We start from the raw sequence: 17,049 nt of genomic DNA on the forward strand, positions 1-17,049 counted from the left end.
AATTTAACTAAACTGGCCACACTGTGCCATGGTGCTTTCATAACAGAGTCGTGTGTTCGGGTGAAAATTTCAAAGATTCTAGATTTTAAGTGAATTTGGTGGCATTTTCCGGTAGATATGTTGAGGCAAGTGTTGCGAACCGGCTACGGTTTTCGACCGTTCCTGACGACGCATAGGAACTTCCTCTCGGAGGCGTATCTCTGTCGGGAAGCATGGCAGTCACGTCTCGCAACGCCGGTTCTGTCCAAAGTGAACCACGAAGCGCTCTATTACGAGCTGGAGCAGAAGTTCCAACAGAAGAACAAGGTTTCGGCCATCGATATCGACATCTACGCCAACAAACTGGAGGACGATTCGCACATCGACGAGGTGGCCGATTTGATCTACAAGTTCCGCCTGACGGAGGAAGCTTCCAACGTGTTGCAATCGACCCAGCATGCCATCGCCCGGAACTACATCGAGCACAGTCACTATGGTCAGCTGATCGAGATGCTGGACAACCGGATCGGGTACGGTGTGTTCCTGGATGATTTCACCGCAAATCTGGCGCTGGATCGATTGGTCACAACGAACGAGTTCAAATGGGCTGCCCGGATTGCGACGCTGCTGGGACTGCAGGAGGACTTCGGGAATCCGATTACCCGCGCGTTGGCCACCTACGGAAGCTATCGGTACGTGAAGGGCGGAGAGATTGACCACTTTGACGATTTGATTCCACCTCCACCGCTGGATCCCGCCGAGGTTAAGAAGAAAAAGAAGGACGAGGTCAAGGTTCGAGTGAAGTTCCTACGGAACGAATTCTTCGATGACCATTTTGACCTGCGGGATTCGAAGTTGCTGCTGGGCAAGACATTCTACACGTTGGGACTGATCCATGGAGCTGGGGTGGTTGGAGACAGCTGTCGACTTCTGGGGTTGGTGTTGCATGAGAAATGGGCAAAGGCTGCAGAACTCCTGGAAAAAGGCTCAGAAATGAACGCAGATGTCCTCAAGTTGGCGAGGACTTTCCTAGAAAATGTGGAGAACAAGGAGGGCGAAGAGTATGGCAAGTTGGTGGAAGCACTTGGAAAGTTCGAATCCAGTGCTAAGCTGAACAACGAAAGTTTCGAGAAGCTATTGCTGGCTGAGGTTAACAAAAGTGTGGCTGAGAATGAGCAGCGGCAGATCACGGAACAGGCAAAGGTAAGAAATGCTTTTGAATGTTTTAATAATAGTATCAGAAGGCCGGCTGCAGAGGCACGTTCCCCGCCAATTTGGAGATATGTGCCATCGCCATATTTGAGCCTATTTCATAATCTAACCGATGGGGAAGGAAAGGGAAGGGAAATATGGGAGGAAATAGGGGTGGGGTCCCTTAAAGAGGGAAAATCGCATAAGCGCAATGAGAGCATGTCTCTCCATACATACGGTGTTGGGTTCAAACAGCGCCCTTAAAAGGAGTCTGTAAAACGCATTAGCGTAAAAAGAGCCTATAGTTATTATCACAGCGGGTTAAGAATATCAGAATGTCCTGAAGATTCAGGCTTCTGAATTCCGTTTCACTTAATAAGTGTTTACCAAGTAATTGGAATTGCATTTGCACAAAAACTGGACAGTTACATGTCAGGTGATAGGAATATTTGCCATGTGATAGTTGAGTCAGCAGTAGCTAGTTAAGGCTTTGACCAAAAGACTGCAATTCTGCTTAGACAGAAGTTAAATACTTTGTCACCTTCGGGGATAGGTCAGTAATGTACAATTTTGTTTGATGACGTGACTTTAAATTATTCCAATATTGCATGTGCTGAGTTGCCACCCAAGAATTTCTAATGCTTCACACAGCACTTCGAAATTGGAATCAGTGTTGACCAGACTCATTTCCCCGAAATTCGAATTGTGAAGCCATGAACTGTCATAACTGTGCGTTGTATTCCTGAGATGGAGGGGGAGGTGGTTGGGCTTGAGTGTTGCACATGGGATCCGACAGTTTCGACCTCGGTGGGCCGCAATTCAAGTTTCGGTGAAATGATTCGCACTCACTCACTCACTCATTTCATTTCACTGAAACTTGAATTGTGGCTCTCTGGGATCAAAATTGATCGATTTTATGTGCAGTACTCAAGCTTAACCATCTGCTTTTCTATCTTAGGAGGATAGAGCATGGTTGTAGTAGTTCGTGGCTTCGTAGTTTGGAAAATGTTATTTTCGGGGAAATGAGTCTGAACAACACTGATTGGAATAACTGGTTTAAGGTCAATGAAGAAAAAAAAAGTGGAAGCCATTTTGGAAAGTTAGCACGTTGTTTTTTGCAAGTACGAAATAAATTGAAAAAAAACTCGTGAAAAACGGTCAAAAAAACTATTGTAGGAGCAGGAAAGAAAAAGTAATAGTTCCTGGCAGTGAAGTAAGGTAGTGGTCACCAAAATGCCACCCGGTGAAGACCCTGGTGGAGGATTTAATCCGCAACACAGGACGGTCTACACGTACAACGACACGGACAGCGGGCCCTACCGAGTATTGGTAGAGCTCACGGACAATCAAGATGGAAACCTGGCAATCAACAAACTATCATTGGGCAAAATCCTGAGCAAGAAGACGGATTACAAGCAAAATGTAATCAACGTACGGCCACTCGGCCGGAAAAAGTTAATGGTACTGACGAAGACAGCACAAGCGGCCAACCAGTTGCAGGAAGATGACTCGCTGAAACAACAAAACTACACAGTGTACATCCCCAAGCACTTCCTCACGGTTTCCTGGGTAATCTCGGGAGTTCCAGTAGAAATGATGCCTGAAGAAATCCTCGCGAACATCAGCAGCACAGTCCCAATTTTGGGAGTGACCAGGCTGCACCGTTATGACAATGGGGTCAAGATACCTGCTACACGCATCGGAGTAACGTTTCGAAGCAAGCAGTTACCGAAGGAAGTAAGGATGTTCTGTTGTACCAATTCCGTACAACCATTCGTCAGCAAGGCAGTATTCTGTCAGAAATGCCTGAGGTACAATCATCGTACACAGAATTGCCGATCACGCCAGCGATGCGACAAATGCACCTTGTCGCACGATGAAGAAGGATACCAAGAATGCCAAAGATCGATCAAATGCCTACACTGCAAGACGGAAGGGAAACACCAAACTGGTGACTTCGGATGTCCAGAGAGAACACGACAGAACAACCTCAAAACAATTTTGTCAAAAACCAACCTGACAATGATGGAAGCAAGGGAAATCTACCCGATCTACACGGAGAACCAGTACGCACTGCTGGAGAACATTCAAGAATACCCAGCCCTACCAGAGTCCTACGCGAGTGTGAGCATGAACACGACGAGACCCAAACAGCAAAACAGCAAAGGAAGAGCACCCCAGTCCACCAAGCGAACATCAGAAGAAGTCAACATAGGAGAGATCGTCCCGGTCTACAACGACTCCAAGAAGCGGAAGAACCAGCAGGAGGAAAATGGCACAGCACTCTTCAATCGTTATCGTGTGAACGAGTTGGAGAAGCTACAATGGAAGATGCATCAAATGCAACAAAACTCCGGCCAAGCACAGCAGGGATTGGAGTCTACTTTCGAAGAAGCAAATGCAGATTGCTCGCAGGTAAGCCAGTCAGTTGTCACTACGGTCAATAATACAATAATAAGGAAAGATTATGATAAAAACAGAACAGTAAGAAGTTAGCCTATGAAAAAAGTTAACATATTTCAATGTAATATACAAAGTATCTCTAAGAATAAAAATGAACTAATACGAGTGTTAATACAAGATGAATACGAAATAGCGTTAATCTCGGAGAGTTGGACGAGAAAAGAGTTAGAGGATAGTAAATATAGAATACCAAACTATAATAACTACTATTGCTCTAGAGAGGACGGATATGGAGGGGCAATGGTGATTATACATAGATCGCTGAGAAGCAGACGCATCCAGTTGAAGAGTGGTAAGAACATTCAGGCAGTCGGACGATATGTTATAGACATGGATTTGGCCGTTGTATCCATATACGTGTCTCCAGGAATCAGTCTAGTTGAATTCAAGGAAGGTGTACTGGAAATCATTCAAACGGTCAGTACAATCAAGAATTTCGTCATTGGCGGAGACATGAATGCACACAGCAGACAGTGGGATTTGCATCATGCGGATAGTAAAGGAGAGGCTCTGTACCAAATCATCACGAACGAGAACATTATACTCTTGAACGACGGACAACCAACCTACATCCCAGCAGAGCTGAATAAAAGAGCATCGACCATAGATTTGGTCCTATGTTCCCCTTCCATCTATCAAGAAACGAATATGCAGATCCTGGATGACGGGATCGGAAGTAGGCATATGGCAATAAAAACGACTATCGCTAGTACCGTTCGAAGTACAGAGATCAAAATTATCAATAAGAAAAAAGTGATTGAAGGAGTAAGAGAATTGGATACAACAAAAATAGGCAGCTTGCGAGAACTACAAAACGAAACGAAAAAAATAATCAAAAATTGTAAGCAGAAGAACAGGTACCAGCCGAAGTACTGGTGGAACACCGAAGTAGAGGAGGCATGGAAAAACAAGAATGAGGCTCGTAAAAAGTTCAACCGAACCGGAGACCTACACGACCTGATCGAGATGAGGAAGAGAGAGTGTATATTCAGCAACAAGAAGAAGCAACTCATGAAGGAGAAATTTCTCGAATTTGCAGCAGATATGAATCCTAGTACGAGTTCCCAAGTCTTATGGAAGAAAATTGGAACGCTCACGGGAAAGAGGAGAAAGTGCAGCAACACAACGGTACTTCAAGACAGAGAAATCGCGGAACGATTCTTGGAAAAACACTTTCCGAGAGGTGAGGAATATCCGGAACAACAAACCATGCCGATAACCGAAAACATCCTAGATTCAGTCAAATGGAACAAAATCCTGAATCGTAGGAAAAAAATATCCGCTCCTGGCATTGATGGAATAACATATGAAATGCTAAAGGAAATCAAACCGGACCTTCGAGATATGCTTATAACTGAGTTAAATGATATGTGGAGAACAGGACGAATTGATCAATCTTTAAAGATTATCAAGGTCGTGCCCATACCTAAACCGGGCCGTGATCCGGAAATAGTCGATAATCTGAGGCCAATTGCGATGCTCAACTGTACATTAAAAGTAATCAACACTGCCGTTCTCAACGAAATCGAAAACCACCTCAGTGACAGAAAAATCCTACCTGAAAATTCTTTCGGGTTTCGAAAACATAGATCGACTTCCACAGCATTAAGCTACATCACTAATCGAATAGCCAACATCAAACGGAGGAGAAAAATTGCTGCGATCGTGTTTATCGATCTGAGTAATGCGTATAACTCAGTTATAACTAGCACGCTAGAAGGAATTCTCCACAGGAACGGCATGCCTCCAGAGATTTGCGCCTGGATATATGCATTCTTGACAGACAGACAGGTACAAGTACAAACGGTATCAGGTACAGTAACACCCACGGTAAATGACGGATTACCCCAGGGCGATGTAATGTCACCTACATTATTCAACGTGTACACGATCACATTACATAACATACAGGTAGAAGGTGTAGAACTAGTGCAGTTCGCTGATGACTTTTCTATACTCATCGAAGGTGACTCGATAGAGATGGTGAATCATAGGGCACAAAAATTCGTTGACATGTTGTCAGTGAAGGCTAATGAATTGAACCTGAAGATAAACCCGGATAAAACGAAAGCCATGTTAATTCAAATGAACAACAAAACGCTAAACATCAAAATCAACAATATGGCAATTGAAACCGTAAATGTTCACCGGTATCTGGGTTTAAATTTCGACAGAAGTTTCAAATTCGGAGCACACATCAGAGAAATTAAAAAAGGCGCGATGGACAGAATGAACATGCTCAAAGTTATTAGCAGTAACAGGTCAGGCGGTCACCCTCAAACCATGGGGATGATTTACAACGCTATAATACGTGGATACCTAGATTATGGATCTTCAGTGTATGCAAACGCCAGCAAGACAAACCTACAAGCATTGACTATCACCAACAATGCAGGTCTAAGAAAGGTTACAGGGTGTACCAAGACGACACCGATTAATACCCTATGTGCAATTGCTAGCCAGCCGCCGCTAGAATACAGAAGAGAACTAGTTGCGGCAAAGGAAATCACTAGACACGCTCAATTCGGATCTCCAGTCTGGAATCAACTTGAAAATATGAGATTGAACGACATTCAAGATAAGACAATGACCTACTTGGAAACAATCTTCCTCAAGTATAAGGATATTTTCGAACAGATATCAATGACGGTAACAGTGAAGGAAAATTTAAAAATAGAAGTTGAAACCGAGCTAGATAACATAAAATGTAGGAAAAAACTACTTCAGACAGAGTATTGAAACAAGCAACCCTAGGATTATTGGCTAGCAAATACGAAAGATGCACTAAAATCTACACAGATGCCTCCAAAATGGAAGACAAATGCGGGATTGGCATTTATGATCAAACCAACAACTACCGAATCAATCTTAAATTGAAGAACACCGTTTGTAGCATGTCTGCAGAGTTGGAGGCCATGTATGTGGCACTTCAATATCTTGAAAGAAGACAAATCTATAATGCTGTAACACTCACCGACTCGAAGTCTGGATGCGAGCTGATAAAAAGCCAAATGGGAAGCAAGGAACAGGATGAAATCATCTACAACATAATCAGGAAGGCAGCAAGGATGACGACGCGAATACAGTGGATACCAGGCCATGTCAACGTACAGGGCAATGAAACGGCAGACGCGCTGGCCAAACTTGGTTTGGAGCAAGTTGAAGAAGCCTGCAACAAAATATTTCCTCATGATGCTGTAAACAGATGCAAAACTGCAATAATGGATGATGCGCAAATTTGGTACGTTAACTACACTCAGGAACTTGGAAAAGGACGAAAATTCTTCCAATACCAAACTGGCATCAACGAGAAACCCTGGTATCAAAACCTGCCTCTCTCCAACTCGGAAGTAAGAACGCTAAACAGATTGATCTCAGGACATGATTTCTCACCATACTGGTTGAGTATCATGCGGATCAAAGACGAGAGATACTGTGAAATATGCGATCAACTTAACACTTCTGAACACATCATTCTTAATTGTATTAAACACCTGCAACTCCGTGATAAACACAAGCTAGACGCTTTCTTTAAAATCCAAGATGTGTTCGAGACGAAAGATGTAAACACTCTAAAAAGGCTAACTAATTTCCTAAAAGAGCTTAAACTGCAAGTTTAAACCAACTGACCAAACATAAATCATAAAGTGACATAAAAACTGACTGGCGTTATAGCAACTTTTGCTGTGCCATAAATAGATGTGACAGATGTTGCATCGAAGGAGAAAGAAGAAGAAGAAGGTCAATGAAGTCATGCGATGCTCCATAACGAGCTAGCTCATCAGCCATTATCTTCTAGCGATGGAAGAATGACCAGGCACAGAGTTGACTGAATTCAGTTCCTCAATTTGAGTTCGACATGCGATAATAGGATAACCTATATAGTTGGCCGAAGCAAATCGCCAGATGTCCACTCTTCCTTTAAAGGAAGTTGTGTGGATAATTTCTTTAAAGGAAAGTGACAAGCAATTATGTCATCACACGGAGCAAGGACGATTGTGTCCCAAATTCACCTGAAGTGGAAACATACAAATCACTAGGATTTCCAATGGACGGAGAGAATTCATGAAATTTGGTCACAATCAATTCCTAGTTTGTGGTGTATAACAAATTCAAGGTCTACGAATGTATGAAGGTTGGACGATTGCCAATAATAAGTAATCCAAGATCTGTACTTCTTATATATTCGATCAGACTGGAGCTTCTAAAATTGATATCGTTATTTCAAATTTACTGAAAGTAGTAAAAACTGGGTCCACAAGGTTACTATATAGAAATTCCCCTTACGGAAGTAAGGAATGTTGGAGCAGTCAAACAAGCCATGATTTTCCGATTATTCAATGTAATTTGCATAGTATATTCATTCTTGTTCTACCCACCAAACTGATCAGTGTTCATTAATTTAACAACTGAAGAACATAACAATTTTGGCGACGAGGATTTACGAAACCATTCGAAGCAAAGATGTCCCCAGAATTTGAAGCAAATCTTTTGAGGATCCTAGAAAATCAAGGGCTTCTCGCAGAACTTTCAGCATCTCGGGCCGCAGAAACACGAGCTGGTCCAGCCGAACAAGGGGACGGTAATCTGCAACGCAGTCAGCAGCATCCAGAAGAACCACGTCGGCAGAACCAAAACGAGTTTCTCATCGAATCGTTGGCCAGCGGAATCAACGAATTCAACTACGACCCGGAAGCAGAAGTTACATTCGAAGCCTGGTTTGCCAAGTATGAAGATCTTTTCTAAGAGGACGCTCGAGCTCTGGACGGACCGGCCAAGGTTCGTTTGCTGCTTCGGAACCCAGTAGCTCACAAAAAATATGTGAACTACATTCTCCCGAAAAAACCGAAGGAAGTCACGTTCGATGAAATCATCAAGACGTTGAAGTCCATTTTCGGTCGTCAAACTTCGCTTTTCAATCAACGATACCAGTGTCTACAGCTCAAGAAGGATCAAGCCGACGATTACTTCACTTACGCTAGAATTGTCAACGAGAAGTGCGAAGAATTTAAGCTGTCCGAGATCAATGCCGATCAATTCAAGTGTCTGATGTTCGTTTCCGGTCTCAATTCATGCAAGGACTCGGATGTACGGATCACGCATCGAGAGCTCCAATCCCGCTACGCCGATGACAATACGTTCGTTAGCTGAGGAATGCCAGAGACTCTTGAATTTGAAGAGGGACACCGCTATGATCGAAAAGACAGGAAGCAAGCAATACGTTTGTGCAGTGAAGCATACATCCAAACCGCAGCATTCTAGCAAGCCACAGATTGGAGATGTGGTAAAATGCACTATTCGAAGAATTGTTTTTTGATCCAGCATGAGTGTAAATCCTGTAAGAAGGTCGGCACAAAGAAGGTTACTGCTCGTGCTTCAAGCAAAAGAAAAAGAAGCGACCGCTCAAAAACCAAGCTGCTGCAAGAGCGCAAGGTGTATTTACTATCAATCAAGTGAACATTGCAGCCAGACGTAAGTACGCGACCCTGGACATCAATGGGCATTCCGTTCGACTGCAGCTGGATAGCGCAGCAGACATTACCGTGATTTCTTCCGACGTGTATAAGAAGATAGGCAGCCCGGTTGGACATTCAGCATGCATCAATACCGTGAACGCCTCAGGTGATGACATGGGTTTGATCGCTGAATTCGAATGTACCGTTGCATTGATCGAAGTCGTGAAACAAGCAAGATGTTTTGTCACCAACGTGAAGGACCTCAACTTGTTCGGTACGGAGTGGATCCAGTTTTTTGGATTGTGGGACATTCCGTTCAACGCAGTCGCAATCAAGTTTCATCAAAAAGTTATCCAAGATCAGCAACATTTGTCAACCATCTTCAATCCAAGTTCAGGAACGTGTTTAGTGAAGACCTTGGGCTGTGCATAAAAAAGGTATCGCTAACTGTCAAGCCAGGTACTAAGCCCGTTTTCCGTCAGAAGCGCCCTGTTCCGTATGAATCAACTGAGAAGGTCGAAGCTGAGCTGGATCGGGAATTATATCTCCGATTCCGTACTCCTTGTGGGCCGCTCCTATAGTTGCTCTACGAAAACCGAATGGGAAAGTGAGGATTTATGCGGACTACTCAACAGGCTTGAATGAAGCACTGGAATCAAACGAACATCCACTGCCGTTACCGCAGGACATTTTCGCGAAGCTGGCGGGCAAGACAATTTTCACTCAAATCGACTTGTCGAACGCTTACCTGCAAGTGGAAGTCACAGAAGAGTCCAAGAAAATGCTGAAGATCAACACTCACAAAGGTTTGTTTCAATTCAACCGGCTTTCCCCAGGTGTCAAGACAGCTCCAGGTGAGTTCCAGCACATCGTGGACAACATGACCGCTGATTTGGAAGACGTTAGTGCATATCTGGACGATATCATAGTAGCAAGTGACAGCATAGAGAAGCATATTGAGCAACTTGATCGCCTGTTCATGCGGATTGAAGATTACGGTTTTCATCTGAAAATTGGAAAGAGCAACTTTTTCATGAAGCAGATCAAGTACCTTGGGCTAAACACTGATGATGAAGGAGTTCGACCCGATCCAGAGAAAGTCAAGGCAATCATCAATATACCAGCGCCTCATGATGTTACAACCCTTCGATCGTTTTTGGCAGCAATCAACTACTATGGTGAGTTTGTGAAGTCAATACACGAGTTACGCCATCCAATTGATGCCTTACTCAAGAGAGAAGTGAAATGGAATTGGAATCAAGCGTGTCAGGAATCTTTCAGCAAGTTCAAGAAAATTCTTCAATCAGATCTGTTGCTGACCCACTACAATCCACAGCTGGAGATGATAGTAGCAGCGGATGCATCGCAGAATGGCCTTGATGCTGTTCTTCTTCATAGATTTCCTGACGGTAGTGTCAGAACAGTTCGCCACGCTTCTCGAACGCTAACAGATGCTGAGAAGAACTACGCCCAGGGTGAAAAAGAAGCACTTGCTCTCGTATTTGCATGCACCAAGTTCCATCGCATATGAGGAATACCCGTCCATACTGCTAATAGACTCCAAAGATGGGCACTTACCCTGTTGCAGTACGATTTCAAGCTGGAATTTGAATCTACTGAAAGTTTTGGTTATGCTGATGTCCTGTCAAGATTGATTGATGAACATTCGAAGCCGGATGAAGACTACATTATCGCTAGTGTTCAACTAGAAGCGGACATTAAGAGCATACAAACCGAAGTTGTAAAAAATTTTCCAGTAACACATCAGATGATACAACAAGAAATGAAGCAGGATCAAGTTCTCCAATCCGCAATCCAGTATCTTCGAGGAAACTGGACAATCGCACCGGAGTCTGTTGAAATTCAATGTTTTATTAAGCGGCGCGAATCACATTGCGAAGCAGATGGATGTGTCATGTCATTGGATCGAATGGTTATACCTCAGTCATTGCGGAATGCAGTTCTCAAGCAATTACATGCAGTGCACCCAGGGATGAATAGGATGAAGTCCGTAGCAAGAAGTTTCGTGTACTGGCCAAATATTGACGCTGACATCGAGAGGTTCGTACGTAAGTATAGCGATTGCGCTGCAGCTTCAAAAGCTCCAGTGAAGCCGACTCTTTCATCGTGGCCAATTCCATCTCAACCATGGACCAAACTTCATTTGGACTATGCTGGGCCAATTCAAGTACGCTATTTCCTGGTGATAGTTGATGCTCACTCTAAGTGGCCTGAGATATTCGTAACCAACTACAACAATACGAAAACTCTATGAATGTGTTGCACGTTTGGCTGCCCTCAAATGGTAGTCACTGATAACGGCATTCAATTTGATTCAGAAATCTTCAAACAAGGCGGAAGCCTAGGAATTGAACATTTGCGAACTCCACCATATCACCCTCAATCAAACGGGCAAGCTGAAAGGTTTGTAGATACTTTGAAGCGCGCTTTATTAAAGATGGGGGCAAAACACGTGGAAAAAGCTCTGCAAACATTCCTTTGCTTTGTAGCCGCGGACTCTAACCACTCGGCTAAGGAAGGCCTAATACCCTCCGTTATATGAAATATGGTGGCGCTTCGATCGTCGCAAGTTTATCGTTAAGCAGTCAATAACTCGATAATTCTATAAGTCGATGAACGATTGAATATCCCTGGGCTTGGGATTATATTTTCCAGGGAGCGATGAATTTTGATAATTGATCGCTGTTGTTAGTAGTTTTGATTAGATGTTGGGTGAATTTCAAAGCAATGGCAACCTTTTTATTACAAAATTTAGATTTTATCTTCTGACCTAAAATTCTGGTTAAACTACTGTACTATGCAGTTGGGCTGCACTAGGCTATCACTCATCAAAATTACTTTCACTTCGGGAAAATATAATTTCAAACTGGCGAGAAGATTACGAACTGAGGGTGGGTTAGGAGCACAATTAGACCCTTGAATGTGCAATGTGGGGTAGTAATTGGGAATGCCATTGACGGTTTGTAATCTTCTACGAGGTTTTCGAAAACCAACAGGGCGCGTGCACCGGGTTGCGGATAGGAGCAAAGGGAGATCAATAGCATCTACCTAAAATAATAGAACAAAAAGCCGTTCGATGATTAGGTAATGTTTAGCGATCTTCTATGGTGTTCTAGTACTATAAAATTCTTCACTCACTGGGAATTTTGGCCTTGATAATAACAATAGTGATAAAAACATAAAATAATACCTAATACTTGATAAGTACAATGTAGCTTCAATATAGTAATAAATGAAATAAAATCAATTTTCTATACTTGACAAGGTTTTGAAGACAATCAATGAGTGAAAGAACTACCTATTAGAAAAGCCACATCAGCTAAGGCTATACATATACAAATGTTGGTCATAGGGTCATGGCGAGCATTCGGTATGTACGTCTATGATTGATTCTTATCTAATAGGGGCACTAGAAGACCACGCGGACAATTTCGAAACAAATTATTTTTATACATCGGTCTTACGATCCGAAAGGCTCAGCTATGCTGCAAAGTCATTTTAAAAGCTATTCATTACTACTGTTTAATTGTTTATAATTCTAACAAAACTACATAATTAACTCATTACTAATCACTGTTTCTATATTCTCTTTTTCTCTCCTTCTTATCTGTTGCATGATTATGAGCATCACTAATATAACGCATGAGCATGCACAATAAGAATAATTTCAGGATTGAAAGCAGTACATGGATACCTGGATAGAATAGCTTCGAAAAGGGCGCTCAAAATATAATATTTCTGATCAGGGAAGTATTATTATTAAGGGTATGTATGTTTTTCCATTATTAACACTTAGATCACACAAACAAATGAACTAATAATATCAAATATTTTTAAAATATTTTTATTTGAATCAGTATCGTCAATCAGTGCAAAAACAGATAAAGTTTGTAAAGTTATCACCATCGATTGAATTGCGCTCTGTATAGTAATGTTCAATCAGTATCAAAATCTCCTAAAGCGTCGCATTGTGCCATCAGCAGCCCTCATATTGTTATTATTTTGTTGTTTATAAAATTTCTGGAAAGCGATCAGCATATTCTTTCTTACTTGTACAATGGCCGATCTATTTGGAATTTTAATAAGTCAAATCTAACTTCAAAACTCAAATTTAATTGCTCTCAGCACATTTACATTTTGCAGCATTAATCGCATTACTGTGTCAAGTCTTCTCCATTCCCTATACCCTACCCCAACCCTTCTTATCCTTTCCGATGGTGTTCAAGTGGTCCGCATAGACTATTACGGCCATTACCTATCCCTTCCCCCGGCTTTGGACTGACTTGCGCTCTCATTGCCCCACCAAACGCTGCAAAATGAAAATGAAAATGAAAAAGTCGATGAACGATTGAATATCGAGTTATAGAGAGTCGACTGTATTCCTGAACGAAGTACAGATGAAATATTTTTTTGGAGACACTTTATTATACTTTTTATATAATCCAACAGTCGTCTGTAAAAAAGGTTGGCTAAGTGGTCTGGGCAAAATTGCTTGTCAACGAGATTGCAATTAATGGACTCTTCAAGATTTTTTCCAAAACTTTATATGGAACTGTTGCTTAGCCTAGCCTGTACATTGAATCTTGACGCGTTTTGGACTCCTTGGACGTTTCAGGCAAAAACAATACAGAGGTTGTGTAGTAGACCTGTGCGCCGCCGCGCCACGCCGCCGCCGCCGAACCATTTTACGTCACGCCGACGCCGAATGAGCTATCGGCGGCGCGCCATACGCCGATCAGCACAACGCCGACGATTTTGTATTTTCACGCCGATAGATAATTCGGCTCGTAAAATTTGACACTTTTATAACAACAATTGAATACTCTATAAAATAATTCAATACATATTGCTTAAGAAATTCCTTTAGCGATTCTTACAATAATTCGCCAATAAATTAATCAAACAATTCCTCTATGTATTTCTCTAGGACTAAGAATTTCTCTATCAACTCCATCTTGATACATTCCAGAAATTTTTCAGGGATTTATCCTGGAATACTTACGCGGATATCTCCTTGAACTCCTTTAGTGTTTCCTGTAGGAATTCATCTAGATATTACTTCAGAATGACTATTAGACCAGCAATTACTGTAATAATGCTTACAGACATTCCTTCAGTAACCACTCTACGGATCTCAAAATATTCCTCGATAAAAATCAATTGAAATTTCTCCAAAAGTTTCTCCAAGACACTACCAAGGAATATTTATAGGAGTTCCATCATATATTTCTCGATGAATTGTAGCAAGTGTATGCCCAGGAATTGTTACTAAAGAAGTTTTTTCACAGTTTTATCTCATATGTTTGTATAAGGGAATCTTCTAGTAATTTCTTCATGAACAATTTTACAGATTTTTTACCTCTGGCGTTTTTCAAAGAACTCATTTAATATATATTTTTTTCGTTTCTTCTCGGATACTTTTTAGTATTTTCAGGGAATTTGTACGATTTATTCAAAATATTCTCCCATAAATTATTTAAGAGATTCCCTGCAGTCTTTTTGAACAAAATCGTGTTATAAAAAATAAGCCAGGGATTTCTTAAAAATAATCCTGAAGAAATTCTTCTATAAACCTAAACCATTCAACTAAGAAACGCTTAAACATATTCTTCAGCAATTCCTCCGAATTTTGTTATTGGGAATCATCGATTCATTCTTTGAAGTATTCTGAAACCGGTTTTATTCTGGAATTTTCAAAGGATTACGTGGTATAGGATATCTACATTTCTTTAACGAGTTTATGAGTAAGTTATCCGCTAAGGATTACTCTTGAAATTATTCAGAGCATTCTCAAACAAATCTCCTGGAGATTCTCCAGAAAATATTACATGGATCTCCAACATCGACTTCTCTCGGAATATCACCAAAGATACTCCTTCGACTTCCGTCCATTGTACATCTTAAATTTTGCTCAAGATTCTCTAATAAATTCTTCACTATTTCCAATATTGTACTTTCAATATTCCTTTGGTAATTTCAAAAAGAATTCTTTCAAGAAATTTCTTAGATTTTTGAAAAAAAAACACTTTTAATTCCTTTCTGGTGACTATTGAAATTTCTCACCAGTATTTCCTATGCTATTTTTAACTGAATTGGTTAACTAAATAAGTGACCATTGCTAGGGAAAGTAAATCACTAAATACACAGTTTATTTTTTCATCCGAAAAATGTAACAATTTTTAGTGGTTTAACATGTAAAATTTATCACATTTTATACCCAAAAGATACTCTATGCACATTTTGATTTGAAATTTCTAGTGATATCTTTCGATGAAAAATCACCACAATCAATTCACTGATAAGATTTTTACAATTCAATGCACAGGAAATATTGTTAAATATTCATTTCAATTGGAAAAACTTTCGTAACCTAACCTCACTTTTAATCGTCATGAGGAGTTCCGCCTACTGTAGATATTCCTCTTAGAGCTCGTTCAGAACTGATTCCAGCATTCCTTTCACATGTATTCCAGCATTCCTTAGCAAGTATATCTTATGATACCGCATGTAAATTTGTTCAAAAATGATCATGATGCACTAGTTCATGAATTACTAAACATCAATTCTTAAAAAAAGTAAAATTTCTTCTATGTCTTTCTCTGAAAGTTTATCCATGTATCCTTCAATTTTTTTTCAACGGGATATTTATTAAGAATCTTGTTTGTGTTTTTTAGAACTAAACCAGAGCTGCGTTTAAGAACTCCTCAAACAATTTGTTAGAGATACTTCAATTTACTACTTTAGGCTAAACTCCAGGAGTTTTTCCAGAAAATGCTCAATGCAACAAGATTCCGCAACGATTTCTAACAAGATATGCTCGTAGGATTCATCCAAGAACTTCTTCAGTAATAGTTACTATGATACCCATATTTCTGAAGTGATTCCTCCAGAGTTTTTTTACAGGACATCTTTCAAGCAAATTAAAATACTATAATAAAGCACATGCACTGCTTGCTAAATTTGTTTTTTTTCAAGATAAACTTTGAGAATTTCATTAATAGTTCGTGCAAAAATTTTCCGAAGAGCTCTTCCAAAAGTCAAACAAAAAAAAAAAATCAAAGATTTTTTACACAATTTTTTTGACAAATCATACACATTTATCTGGGGTAGTATTCCTGCGAGTTCCTTTTTGATTATTTGAGTATTTTTCCTGATTCTTTATTATTTTACCCAAGGATTCGCCCTGAAACTATTCTCAGATTGTGTCTGGAGATTAAAAAGAATGAATAAATTTTCCAAATATATTCTGGTAATATCCAATGTTAATATGCTTCAGGAATTTGCTGCCAAAATATTTCTATAAGCTTTCTTGCAACCATTTCACTATAAATTCCTCCATTTTTTCCAGGGTTCGTAGAAGATTTTTCAAAGTATTCAAGACCATTCAAAGAGTATTCCAGATAAGCAAAAACGAGACAACGATTCCAATCGCTGTTTCATTGTTTTAACTGTAGTTTATCTTTATGCACGTAAAATTCCCTAGAGCTAAACATTCAGCATGATCATGGTTGATCGGTTGTGAGTTCAAATCCCACCGCTCGAGAGTATGTTTCGTAATTTTCTCGACGTTTAAGGACAAAGAATATCTTGAAGGTGTATAGGTTCAATTCAGGATTTTTTCGAATAAAAAACTGCCTAAGCCTTTCTTGGTTATAAGGAATCATCGTACAAGCCCACGAGACACGAATGTGAAAATGGCAATTTTACCAAAAAAAAAAAAACATCTCAGTTAGCAACTGTGCTGGAAGTGCTTCTAGAGAAATAAGTTAACCTTTCGGTCGTCGCGCGATTTTTTGTAACGCGAGTAGTCGCGCGTTGTACTTTGTACAACACCTTTAGTTTTGCGAATATCCCAGGAGTCTGACTACTTAGAAAGATGATGTCTTCGGAAAAATTGTTCAGAAGCTCAAGGGCTATCATTATTTTAGGCAAAAAATAC

The 17,049-nt window shown here is 40.6% G+C and overlaps 1 protein-coding gene across 1 annotated transcript in view; it reads left to right on the forward strand.

Moving 5' to 3' along the window:
• Positions 1-17,049, forward strand: part of LOC5571928 — a 22,502-nt gene continuing 5,453 nt past the window's right edge. Inside the window, exon 1 of the mRNA XM_001659974.2 lies at positions 1-1,182. Within this exon, the coding sequence (XP_001660024.2) occupies positions 118-1,182 (1,065 nt within the window). The 5' untranslated portion in view covers positions 1-117. The remainder of the gene's footprint in view (positions 1,183-17,049) is intronic.

The sequence above is a fragment of the Aedes aegypti genome, chromosome 3 (genome assembly GCF_002204515.2).
Source record: "Aedes aegypti strain LVP_AGWG chromosome 3, AaegL5.0 Primary Assembly, whole genome shotgun sequence".
Classification (NCBI taxonomy): domain Eukaryota; kingdom Metazoa; phylum Arthropoda; class Insecta; order Diptera; family Culicidae; genus Aedes; species Aedes aegypti.